The sequence below is a fragment of the Hakea prostrata genome, chromosome 1 (genome assembly GCF_041222555.1).
Source record: "Hakea prostrata isolate BN-2017 chromosome 1, UWA_Hpros_2, whole genome shotgun sequence".
In the NCBI taxonomy this organism is placed as follows: domain Eukaryota; kingdom Viridiplantae; phylum Streptophyta; class Magnoliopsida; order Proteales; family Proteaceae; genus Hakea; species Hakea prostrata.
Genome location: NC_142600.1, coordinates 72,903,097 through 72,917,287, shown reverse-complemented (window position 1 = coordinate 72,917,287; position 14,191 = coordinate 72,903,097). Strand labels below are relative to the sequence as shown.

Here is a 14,191-nt window from a genome sequence, read left to right as displayed (position 1 = left end):
AATTATTGTTTATCGCTTGGTATTTATTAATAACTAATTGATTTTTTTTTCTTTTGAAATTGTTATTGTCCCTCACTTCATGGTGGAAAGAGGCTGTTGAGTTTTATTTTACCATTCATTAAAATTAAAAAGTCAAAATGTGATATTAGCAACACCCAAAGAAAACCATTTGGAATATCAATCTTTTTCCCCTTATATTCTTGTCATATGGATTTCAAATAATCAAATCTTAGTTAAATAAATAAATAATAACAAATCTCAAACTTTGATAGACGACCTAGTTGGCAAAAGACCAATGCTTCCATGTACAAGGTCGAGGTTCAAATTTCCTCGCGACCACGGGTGAAACCCTACCTATATTAATTATATAAGCTCCACCCTCTTTTATAGATTCTTCTAACTGCTTGCTCTTTCCTCCATTTCTTTCAGTTCTGAAGCTGACCAACCAACAACACATTTAGCTTAGTTTTCTCATGTCTCAATCAGTATGTTAGAAAGTTTATCATTAAAGTTTATTTTCATATTATTTTTCTAGTTTACATTTAGAATGGGAACGTGACGTAAAAAAATATAATACAAATAATATATAGGCAGATAATACTAATTTGTACTTATAATAACATTTCATGCCAATAATATATACAAAGTTATATATAACTATCGCTCATAATTAAAATATCTTGTAATTGTTGTTTTAACTACATTTAGCTTGCAATTTCACAAAAACAGAATAGTTATTATTTTCTATAAAAAAATTATGAATAATTTTGAGTGTTTAATAGATTGGATTAGGACAAATTTTTCTCTTAATAAATAGAATAAAATTACTGAAATGAATTATTTTAATAAGTTATTTTTGATATATACATTGATCAGTTCTCCTTACAAATTATGGATATATTTTTTTAAAGAATATGGGATGATTTATAATATTTTTGTTTTTATTTAAATGTTATAATGTCATATTTTTGCAAACACAAAATAATTACTATTTTTTATTAAAAAAAATTTGAGAATGAAAAACACCCATACATTAAATGATCAAAATTTAATCCAAAAATTTTGACAAACTAATTTTGGATAAATCACATCCATCCAAATATCATAAGTGTCACATCATCATTTTAATTCATATGAATAAGTGGAAGTTTCCAACCCCACGAATATTTCTTGATTATCTATACTTATTTTTTACTCTATAATTAATTTGAACAAAAGTTATCAAATCAATTTTTATTTTGATCAAAACTAAACGTGATGAAAAGCTTTTGGGTTTAACAGAAAATGACGTAATTGTAATGGGAAGGTACTTTGAAATCAATTTTCCTTTAATGAGTCCACAATTTCGCCTACTTGTGTTTTTCCTCATCAGCTCACTTGTTTGGCAAAAATTTGTGTTCAAAAGCAATGATATTGACTTGTGATGTGAAAGTCGGCAAATCTTGGACTTTAATCACTCTAGAAAATATGTATTTCATCTTATTGTGGTATAGACTATAGATATGATTTGCCACCTTGTTTTTCCGTAGTGTGATAAATTTGTAATTTTAAAACATATAGTAAGGGTACCTCTCTTATGTGCCTAATGAAATTCATTCTACTGTATAAATATTAAATAAAACTAATTTAATATGGAATAGATTAAAAGTTTGGGCCTTTTAGCTATCATTCCATCAGCTTCAAAATTTTTGATGTACAATTCAAGTAATAATGGCATCAGAAGGGTTTGGATTAAAAAATAAATACATACAAAAACCGAAGAAGCTATTTAGAGTAAAGTTAAGAGGGCTATTATCCCCTATCAAGAAAGGTTACTTCATGCTGTACGATATGTGAATTATTTATAATTTATGGGATATCATGCTGATATCAATTATATGCGTGAGTCAAAGTCAATGACTCACGAGTCAAGTGTTTTATGTCAATTTGTTGAAAAAGGTGAGATTGAGCAATAAATAGTCTTTGAAGAAGCTTCAAAGAAGGGAGATTTCCACGCGTTTCAGTTTATCTGACCCAGTTCGCTTTGTCTTTATAATCTCTCTGTGTTCGATTTTACTCTGTATCTCTTCTATAAATTCGGGATAGATCACATCGTTCTTATTCACAGAGCATTGCTCGGTACAAACTTGTGTTTCTGTACTTTCATCTGCTACCGTTTTAGAATTGAGTCTCTTCTTTGCTTACTCGAAAATCCAGAGAGAAATGAAGGTCCTTTTTTTATTTTTTATTTTGCATAAATTCACTTCAAATGCTATCTACAGTTTTGATCCTTTTCAACTTTACTGGGTTTGTTCTGATTCTATTATTCGATTAATCGAAACTGATTCAATCTTCTGAACTCTGCTTGTATTTTTTTACAGAAAGTGGTGGTGAAGATTGACGTACATGACGACAGAGAAAAGAGAAGGGCCATGAAAGCAGTCACTACTCTTTCAGGTATCCATTAGGTTTTCCAAAATTGGTTCAACTTTTAATGAGCTTATGCAAGAAAAGAATGTGAATTAACGGTATTTGTGTTCTCTTGTAGGAATCGATTCCGTGTCCGTGGATATGAAGGAGCAGAAAATGACAGTGATCGGAGAAGTGGATCCTGTAGATGTGGTGGGCAAATTGAGGAAGCTTTGGCGAACGGAGATGGTCTCTGTTGGACCAGCAAAAGAACCTGAGAAGAAACCAGAAGGGAAGCCTATTACAGAAATCGTCAAGCCATATGAGTTTTATTACAACCCTTCCAACACACAGTACTATGCTCCTCTTGTCTACAGTACTGCATACGAAGACAACCCCAACAATTGTGTTATCTGCTAATTGGGAGCTTTTAGGGTGACAGTTTGGAGAAGATTTCATCTATAGTGTGTTATTTTTTGTTGATCCTCAGCTTGTTGTCTCCTTTTAGAGTTTGTGATGCATGTGATGCATGGAGAGAACAAGTATAGTTTCGAAGTATATAGTATTCATTTTCATCAAAAGTTTCTGAGAAAGCTGCCTTGACATCAAGAGACTAGAATTGAATTGAAGGAACTATTCCTCTTGACCTCCTTGATGTGGAACCGATTATTTGAGTGGGCTGGGTTGAATCACTTGTGTAGTAGTAGAACTTAAACGCAACATGACTATCGATCCCCAATAGATCAGAGTTCTGGAATCACAATATTTGTTGCATGTAATATCTGATTTACACAAGTATATAGAAGGTTATGTATTCTTAGTGTTTTGAATTGAATAGTGCTGTTGACCCCAAAAAATGGAAAATTTTGAACAGAGTTCTACCGAAAAAACTAAAAAATGCATGGACAGTGTAAACTAATAACAAAAAGTTTTGCTTATCCTGCTGTGCTGTTCTGAGAAGGTGATACGTGGCATTTTTCGAAATCTAATAATTATGATTTCATTTACATTTTTAATCGTTGGCTCATGAAAGTGCCTTGTGTCACCTTCCAAGAACCATATTGTAATCTCAGTAATAATATATATAGACAAAGATTTGCTCAATGGAATACGAGGGATGGGTGGAAAATAATCAACCAGGCTTACCGGAGTGAAGAGTATAAAGACATGGTATCCCCTTCAACAGTAAAATATTATATAACACCTATATAATTACATATTGGTGTGAGGATATTAACATATAGATGTGTCAATACTTGTAGAGCTCCTACCTGCTTTTGTGATTTAACATATCGAAGGGCTAAGGAGAAGTATTTTACCAGTTATCAAAGAAAGAGACCTTTAACATTATTTTGAGCTGCTTCAACATTAGTGAAAGACTTGTTCGGATGATTAGTTAAATTACTAATCCAACTCTGTTCTTTATAAAAGGAACTACTGTTCTCCTCACTTTTAATGGTGTTAAAAGACGGTTAAAATTGGATGTATGATGTCAATTGTTGTAAATAGATGGTCACATTATCATTTATGTCTTTCTATTATGTTAAGACTTAGGATGTCTTATGTATTTGTTATGAGGGCATCTCGATATTTTGGGTCTCTATTCAGGTCTTTGGGTTTCTCCATCATTTGGTGTTGTATTCTTGAGCTTCTTGGAGCTCATGATTTTGATTATCTTGGAGATGGAGATCCGGCCTTCAGAGAAGCAAGGATGTTTTTTGTGCTTGGTGTCTTCCTTCGCTTGGTAAGATTGCAGCAATTTAAAGTCCCTGCTAGTAGGTGTTTCTTCGGTTGTGTTGTTGTGTGTCGTGTTCATGGTTGAGAGCTAGTTTGAGAGTGTTCCTAAGACTTTTGTAGCCTTTTATTTGATGATGGATAGAGTGTAGATTTGATTAGTCTTTAAACTCATCCTTGGATGTATGTCTCTAGATCGAACCAAGTAAAACTCTGGTCTCTATTGTGATTGTTTGCTTGTCTATTCCATTCCGTTGCTTAGTTTAGGTCCAGTTTACTAACATCCATTTTATCCTTCATTATAATTAATAAGCTAAAAGACGGCATTACCCTTATTTATAAAAATCATGTGGGTTGAATACCAATTCTTTCCTTTATATATATTATTGTCATTTGAATTTCAATGAGTCAAATATTGATGAGATGAGTAAATAATAAAACACCTCATGGGTATTTGAGGCTTCTGAAAATCATAAAATTACTACATCATCAATAAACTAGTTGTTAAGAATTAATACCTAATATGTGCAATGAATCAAATATACACAAACAACCACAGGGAGACACCAGAGTTTTTTTACTTGGTTACGTCAAATGAACTACCTCCATCGATTAGTATAGAGACTCATCAAATATGCACAAACCATCATAAAAAAAAAAAAAACAAGGTTATAACCCTGGAGTCTCACCTCTCTAACTCTCAAACACAAGTAACCCAAGAATACAACAAGAATAACATAAACAATATACCTTCTATTCACCGAATTGTTGCACTGTTCACCGTAAACGAAGAACACCATGAACCAGCCTTCTTCCACACACGATAAAGCCGAAACACCTAATCAAACCATCATGTGAGTGGGAGGAAACATAGAAGAAACAAGAACTCTATCACAACCTTCAAAAGACAATTGCAGAACACTTTAGAATGAAAGGAATATAATGAAACCCCTAGATCCTTTAATGACTGTAGGGGTGAAAGTTTGACCGAAATGGCCCTGACTCGCCCTAAGCCTGCCCTGAGCCCAAATAGAGCTTAGGCTCAAGATTTTGGCCCTGAGGGTTGGTTAGGGCTAGCCAAAATATTCTGGCTTTAACTAGGGCCAAGGGCGGGGCTGAGATTACTCTTTGGCTAGCAGGGTCTGTCCCGACCAATCCTTGATTTTTTGCCCTGATCCTGCTTTGATTTTAGCCCTGATTTTTGCCCAAATCATGATTCTAATTTTGTTCTTGGTGCTTGATCTCAATGAATTATGAACATGGACAAAGATATGGCCAAATATAGGGTCAATCAGGGCCAAGGATAAGGCCAATCATCGTTGGGACATGGCATGGGCCAATCAAGGTCAGGGACATGGCCAATTAGGAAAGAAATGAAATGAGCTTGGCTTGGCCCTATAGGACTTAAGGTCAAGAACAATAATCATTGGCCCTGAATTACGGTCAAAACGGGAATGAACTTAGATTAGACTATATAGGACTGGGTTTGGGATTGCAAAGCCCGGCCCAACCCCACCTTGGTGCAACCCTAATAATGGGTACTTATTCACACCAAGTACGTGATACAATTTCATTTTAAACAATTACATAAAACAACCCATATCCTATCTAAACAGAAAAGACATAAATGCTGTGAGACAATGCACCACTTTACAACACTAATAAAGCTTAACAACAGAGGATATCAATCAGATAAAATCCAAGATTAAATTAATAATATCAAAAATACCGAGAATGAAAGATAAAAGTTAAGCTATTGTATAAGAAAGGTTCAGTAATCATGCAATACTCTCTTGACTTAGCATCTACTTTGATTCTATTAGATTCTAACACGTTTTCATGGGATGCAATAATGTGAAAAAAATACTTTATCGCTTTTGAGGCAAAAGATTGACAAGCTTTGTTATTTGTTGGAGAATCTTCTTCCCACTTTCTTTGTTAGCTCATCCAAAAAGTTGTTATTTTCTTCCAACTAAATTAAGTTTTCACTCAAAAACAAGAATATCATAATAGCTGTGTTATGTGCTAAGTGGGAGTTTTTAGGGGATTTTGCGTGGGAGCAGAGCAGTTAACGCTACATATTGAAAGTTGAGTGGTAGATTAAATAATAATCATAGATTTAAGACACATGAAGAAAATTGAATTTTAAGTGAGAGCAATGCCGGTTTTTTAGTTTCAACTCGAACCACGATCGATTCATTTGGAACCATGCGAACCAAGTTGCTCTGACCTCTTTTCAAATCCCTCTTTTTTGGAATCCTCCGCCGCCAACTCTACCACCACTTGTGTTAAAAACTCTATGACGACAATGACATCGATGCATTCAATCAACCACTCATCTGCGGTGCCGGTGACATCATCCGCAGCAACACCACTGCCGCTTTCAACTACTAGCGCAAGCGAAGAAGGACGAGTGCTAATAATAAAAACAAGGCCACCTTGCTTTGATGACAGACAACCTACCAGGGAAACTAGTGTAGAAAAACGAATACTGCCGATCAGTGATCAATGATGGGTTTTTGAACTACGAACTGGGATGGATCGAGAAACTTGGTCGGGCGTGAATGAAGATATAAAGAACCCAATGCACAAAGGGATAACGGAATCAATAATGAGAGTGACTCTCGGTCTCTTCGTATAGGAACTTCTAAATCCAAACTAACACAAGAAGGAAGGAAGAAAAAAAAAATAAAAAATAGAGTCGCCGGAAAACTTCTAACACAGAGGAAGGAAAAATTGAAAAGAAAAAAAGAGTCGCTGGGAAACCGTAGTTTTAGATAAAACCACAACCGTGGTAGTAGTACCAGCTTTTTGGAGTTGGTCTTGTCATAGCAAAAAAAAAAAAAAACTTTCAGGGGGCTTTTGAGATAACCTCAGTATGTTATAGACGGGGAAAGGAGGAGGGTAAATCGATAGAAGGCAAGAGGAGTTAGGGAGCATCGGTCCTCATTTTAGGTTTTCTTTATCGCATAACCTTCCTTTCCGTAATCTGCAAATTTGGAAATGGGGAGGGAGTTAACACAGAAATTCTCTTCTTTCTTAGAAGACAACCAACTGAACCAAGGTTGAGGTTCATGAGAAAAATTAAAAAACAAATCGATGTTCACATTAGGGCAAAAAAAAATAAGAGGAGGATGTGCTCCTGGGTAGATAAAACATTCAAGGGAAATATGTCACATTCCACCTGCCGGTCTTGGTTATCCGCCTGACAACCCGTGAGTGCGATCCGTTACATGATCCATTGTCTTACCCATCAATAATAATAAATACAAGATAATAGATAATCAAGAGCAAAAGTAAGTTCAAATAATTAATCAAAGGAATTAAATGAGTTCAACTACTCTAATAAAAGTCAAAGAAAGAATCCAATAAAAGAAATCATGAATCAAAAGAAATATCAAGTTCACCGGAAGCAAACAAATAAACTAAAATATCTTCTTTCCTGTAGCTTTCTCTAAAGCTAAAGTATTTTCTTCTAATTTACAAGAATGAGAGTTCTTCAATTATTCTGCAGGGACTTTCTTGAAATGCCTGACGATCTGCCTTCTTCGACCATCAATGAGAGTTATAAGGTCAATCATCAAGCTCTGGACCACATCTCTGCTCTCACCCATCCACATCCTCTTCACATAGAATATTCGGCTCATATAGAACTTCTTCGGTTTCTGACGAAGTGTAATCATCTGTACAATTTAATATAACATACAAAGAAAAGAATGAGTTCGGACGAACTCGGTAAAGATGACATATTTCTCATACATATGTCAACATAATTAGCAATGTATATATGATTACTATTTTTACGAATACAAAATAATTACGATTTTTTATTAAAGAAAATTGAGTATGAAAAACACCCATACATTAAATGATCGAAATCTAATCCAAAAATATTGAGAAAACTTATATTGGATCAATCACATCCATCCAATTATCATATATGTCACATCATCATTTCACATCATATGAATAAATTTCCAACACCACGAGTATTTCTTGATTATCTCTACTTATTTTTCACTGTATAATTAATTTGGACAAAAGTTATCAAATCAAATTTTATTTTATCAAAACTAAACGTAATGAAAAAAATTTCCGTTTATGAAAAAATGACGTAATTGAAATTGGAAAATACTTTGAAATCAATTTTCCTTTATGAGTCCACAATTTTCCCTGTTTGTGTTTTCCCTCATCCGCTCACTTGTTTGGCTAAAAAGTTGTGTTCAAAAGCAATGATATAGATTTGTGATGTGAAAGTCGCCAAATTGATCTTGTACTTTAATATGTTGCACTCTAGAAAAATATTTATTTCATTTTATTGTGGTGTAGACGGTAGAAGTGATCTGCCACCTTGTTTCTCTATAGTTTGATAAGTTTTTAATTTTGGAAGCATTTATTCTAGTAAGAGGACCTCTCTTATGTGCCTAATGAGATCCATTCTACTGTATAAATATTAAATTGGACTAATTTAATATGGAATAGATTAAAGGTTTGAGCCATCAGCTTCGAAAATTTTGATACAATTTAAATAATAATGGCATCAAAAGTTTTTGGATTAAAAAAAATACATAAAAAAAATATTTAAAATAAAGTTAAGAGGATATTATCCCTAACAAGAAAGTGTTCATGTAGGAAAAAAATAATAATAAATAGAAGCACAATGAGAACAATTATGAAAAGCATGTTGGTTGGCTCTTGGTCTATGTATTTTTTTAATACTGTTTTTTTTTTCTTTTTGGAAAATATAATGTTTATTTTTTCGGTTGAAAGAAATGTAATGTTTATTTGTAATATGTCACTTGTGATCGAGGTTTAATGTAGTTTATAATGTTTATCCAAAAAAAAAAACCCATAATAAGATAGGATACTAGTAGATACACATTCATATTGGATCGATGCAACTAATATGATATATATTAAAGACGTCTCCTGATTGTATTAAAATATGTCAACTCATATAATACAATACTCAGATACGCAATGATACGTCTCTTGTACAAATACTTTATGTCTAGACACGTGAATTATTTATAATTTATCGGATATCATGCTGATATCAATTATTTGCGTGAATAAAAGTCATTGACTCACGAGTCAAGTTTTTGTTTTATGTCAGTTTGTTGAAAAAGTTGAGATTGAGCAATAGTTTTTGAAGAAGCTTCAGAGAAGAGAGATTTGCACGCGTTTCAGTTTATCTGACCCAGTTCACTTTGTCTTTATAATCTCTCTGTGTTCGATTTTACTCTGTATCTCTTCTATAAATTCGGGATAGATCATATCGTTCTTATTCACAGAGCATTGCTCTACACACTTTTTTCTGTACTTTCATCTGCTACCTTTTAGAAGTCTCTTCTTGTTTACTCGAAAATCCAGAGAGATATGAAGGTCATTTTTTTATTTTTTATTTTGCAAAAATTCACTTCAAATGCTATTTACAGTTTCGTTCCTTTTCACCTTTACTGGGTTTGTTCTGATTCTATTATTCGATTCAATCTTCTGAACTCTGCTTGTATTTTTTTACAGAAAGTGGTGGTGAAGATTGAGGTACATGACGACAGAAAAAGAAAGGGCCATGAAAGATCACTACTCTTTCAGGTATCCATTAGTTTTCCAAAATTGGTTCAACTTTTAATGAGCTTTGCAAAGATGTATTAGTATTTGTTTCTTATGTTCCGCCCGTGGATATGGGAGCAATGATATTGGATCTGATGTGTTGAGGAAGCTTTGGCGAACAGAGATGGTCTCTGTTGGACCAGCAAAAGAACCTGAGAAGAAACCAGAAGGGAAACCTATTACAGAAATCGTCAAGCCATATGAGTTTTATTACAACCCTTCCAACACACAGTACTATGCTCCTCTTGTCTACAGTACTGCATACGAAGACAACCCCAACAACTGTGTTATCTGCTAATTGGGAGCTTTTAGGGTGACAGTTTGGAGAAGATTTCATCTGTAGTGTGTTATTTTTTGTTGATCCTCAGCTTGTTGTCTCCTTCTAGAGTTTGTGATGCATGTGATGCATGGAGAGAACAAGTATGGTTTTGAAATATATAGTATTCATTTTTATCTAAAGTTTTTGAGAAAGCTACCTTGACATCAAGAGACTAGAATTGAATTGTGGAACTGATTATTTGAGTGGGCTGGGTTGAATCGCTTGTGTAGTAGTAGAACTTAAATGCAACATGACTATCCCCAATAGATCACAATATTTGTTGCATGTAATATCTGATTTACACAAGTATAGAAGGTTATATATATATATATATATATATATATATATATATATATATATATATATATATATATATATATATATATATATATATATATATATATATATATATATATATATATATATATATATATATATATATATATATATATATATATATTAGTGTTTTGATTTTTGAATAATTTAATAGTGTTGTTGACCCAAAAAAGGGGAAAATTTGAACAGCTTTCTACCAAAAAAAAAACAAAAAATGCATGGACAGTGTAAACTAATTACAAAAGTTTTTGTTTATCTGTGCTGTTCTGTCCTGAGAAGATGATATTTGGCATTTTTCGAAATCTAATGATTATGATTTTATTTACATTTTTATATATGGCTCTTGAAAATAGCTTGTGTCTCCTTCCATGAATCATATTGTAATCTCGTATGTAATAATAGACAAAGATTTGCTCAATAAAATATGAGAGATGGGTGGAAAATAATCAATCAAGCTTACTGGAGTGAAAGGTATAAAGACATGGTATCCCCTTCAACAGTAAAATATTATATAACACCTATATAATTACATATTGGTGTGAGGATATTAACACATAGATGTGTCAATACTTGTGGAGCTCCTACCTGCTTTTGTGATTTAACAGATCGAAGGGCTAAAGAGAAGTATTTTACCAAAGTTATCAGAGAAAGAGACTTTTAACATTATTTTGAGCTGCTTCAACATTAGTGAAAGACTTGTCCGGATGGTTAGTTAATTTGCTAATCGAACTCTGTTCTTTATAAAAATAACTATTGTCCTCCTCACTTCTAATGGTGTTAAAATATTGTTAAACATGGATGTATGATGTCTATTGTTGTAAACAGATGGTCACATTATCATTTATGTCTTTCTATTATGTTAAGACTTAGGATGTCTTATGTGTTTGTTATGAGGGCATTTCGATATTTTGGGTCTCTATTCAGGTCTCTAAGTTTCTCCATCATTTGGTGTTGTATTCTTGAGCTTCTTGGAGCTCATGATTTCAATTATCTTGGAGATGAAGATCCAGCCTTCAGAGAAGCAAAGATGTCTTTTGTGCTCGGTGTCTTCCTTCGCTTGGTAAGATTGCAGCAGTTTAAAGTCCCTGCTGGTAGGTGTTTCTTCGGTTGTGTTGTTGTGTCTCGTGTTCATGGTTGAGAGCTAGTTTGAGAGTGTTCCTAAGACTTTTGTAGCCTTTTATTTGATGATGGGTAGAATGTAGATTTGATTAGTCTTTAAACTCATCCTTGGATGTATGTCTCTAGACCGAACCAAGTAAAACTCTGGTGTCTCTATTGTGATTGTTTGCTTGTCTATTCCATTCCGTTGCTTAGTTTAGGTCCAGTTTATTAACATCCATTTTATCCTTCATTATAATTAGTAGGCTAAAAGACGACATTACCCTTATTTATAAAAATCATGTGGGTTGAATACCAATTCGATCTTTCCCTTATATATATTATTGTCATTTGAATTTCAATGAGTCAAATCTTGATAAGATGAGTAAATAATAAAAAACCTCAAGGGTATTTTGAGGCTTTTGAAAATCATAAAATTATTACATCATCGATTAACTAGTTGTTAAGAATTAATACCTAATATGTGCAACGAATCAAATAAACACAAACAGAGAAACGCTAGAGTTTTGATGTTAAACTATAAAACGGGTTATAACAGGTTGTGGTTTGGGTTCGGATTGGTGCGAGCTTTGCAACCCTCAGCCCAAACATAGCACATTAAGGTTCGGTTCGGGCTATAATGGGCCGGTGGGTTTCAATGGTTCGGGTTGCAAATTGACACCCCTAACCTAGAGTCTCACCTCTCTAACTCTCAAATACAAGAAACCCAAGAATACAACAAGAATAACCGAAACAATATACCTTCTATCCACCAAAATTATTGCACTGTTCACCATAAATGAAGAACACCATGAACTAGCCTTCTTCCACACACGATGAAGCCGAAACACCAAATCAAACCATCATGTGAGTGGGAGGAAACAAAGAAGAAACAAGAACTTTATCACAACCTTCAAAAGACAATTGCAAAACACTTTACAATGAAAAGAATATAATGAAACCCCTAGATCCTTTAATGGGTAGGGGTGCAAGTTTGGCCCTAATGGCCGTGACCCGCCCTGAGTCCAAATAGGGTTTGGGCTCAAGATTTTGGCCTTGAAGGTGGACTTGGGATTACTCCTAGGTCAGTAGGGCCTGTCCCGACCCGTCCTTGATTTTTTACTCGCCCTGATTTTGGCCCTAATCATGACCCTAATCATGACCCTAATTTTGTTCATAGTGGTTGATTTCAATAAATTATGAACATGAACAAGGATAGGGCCAAATATAGGTCAATTAGGGCGAGCACCAGGGCCAATCATGGTTAGGGACATGACCAATTAGCATCGAAATGGGCTTAGCTTGGCCTTGTATGGCTTAAGGTCAGGAACAATAATCATTGGCTTTAAATTATGGTAAAGGGGGGGGGGGGGAAATAAACTTAAATTAGAATACATAGGGCTAGGCTTGAAATTGCAAAAGCCTGGCCCAACAAGACATGTTGCAGCTCTATTAATGGGCACTTATTCACACCAATTACATGACACAATTTCATTTTAAACAATTACATAAGACAACCCAAATCCTATCTAAACATAAAAGAGATAAATGTTCTTAAACATTGCACCACTTTACAACACTAATAAAGCTTAACAACAGAGGATATCAATCAGATAAAATCCAAGATTAAGTTAATAATTTAAAAAAAATACCAAGAATGAAAGATAAAAGTTAAGCTATTGTATAAGAAAGATTCAGTAATCATCCAATACTCTTGACTTAGCAACTACTTTGATTCTATTAGATTCTAACACGTTTTCATGGGATGCAATAATGTGAAAAATACTTTATCACTTTTGAGGCAAAAGGCTGACAAGCTTTGTTATTTGTCGAGGAATCTTCTCCCCACTTTCTTTGTTAGCTCATACAAAAAGTTGTTATTTTCTTCCAATTAAATTAAGTTTTCACTAAAAAAGAAGAACATCATAATAGCTGTGCTATCTGCTAATTGGGAGCTTTTAGGGTGACAGTTTGGAGCAGATTTCATCAAGTATTGCTTTAGAAGGCTAGCCCAAGAACCCTGAAGGTGCCCTTGCTCTATAGTTTGTCCTTTGTGCATATATAGTGTGATTTTTTATTTAAAATAACATCATGATCCTCTTGTTTAATCATTTATTTTTTTTGCAGATGATAGTATCTTGTTTGCTCCAGCTATTATTTATAATGTCAAGAACAAGAAACTTGTTCGTAAAATTAAAATAATCACAAGGTCATAGTATTGTATAATTAACGGATCGATCTCGATCATGAAGATATACCACTTTAAAATTTAACATCTTAATAGTAATGTAAGAGTGCGAAGATTTAAAATTTTTAACTAATCAATTAAACTAAATTAAGAAATCTAAGTAAGTGGTCCTAACACATATATCTAATGCAATCGAATTGAAAATAAAAATAAAACGGACATAATCTAACTATTCATCATCTAATAAAAAAAATACATAAATAAATAAATGTGGGAATAAAAGATGCGAACAATAAATAAATAACCAAATAAAAGGAAAATGACCTGTGTCAACTTTGGATCGAGGGAAGGAAAGTATAACTAGGATGACTTTGACCGTGGACCCTTTGTCATAACTTACAGTCCACCGATCAGAGGAATATATATAAAAGAAAGAAAACACAGAAAGTAAAACCACGAAAAAAAAAATAACAAAGCAATAAATAAAAAAGAGAGACCTTAATTAGAGAGAGGCA

The 14,191-nt window shown here is 33.5% G+C and overlaps 1 protein-coding gene across 1 annotated transcript; it reads left to right on the top strand.

Moving 5' to 3' along the window:
• The first annotated feature begins 2,080 nt into the window (after window positions 1-2,080).
• LOC149029899 (heavy metal-associated isoprenylated plant protein 39-like) lies at window positions 2,081-3,187 on the top strand. Its single transcript, XM_089151894.1, has 3 exons — window positions 2,081-2,208; window positions 2,361-2,436; window positions 2,528-3,187. Exons 1-3 carry the CDS (start codon window positions 2,203-2,205, stop codon window positions 2,806-2,808), a joined length of 363 nt encoding a protein of 120 aa, XP_089008020.1. The 5' UTR covers window positions 2,081-2,202; the 3' UTR covers window positions 2,809-3,187.
• The last annotated feature ends 11,004 nt before the right edge of the window (window positions 3,188-14,191 follow it).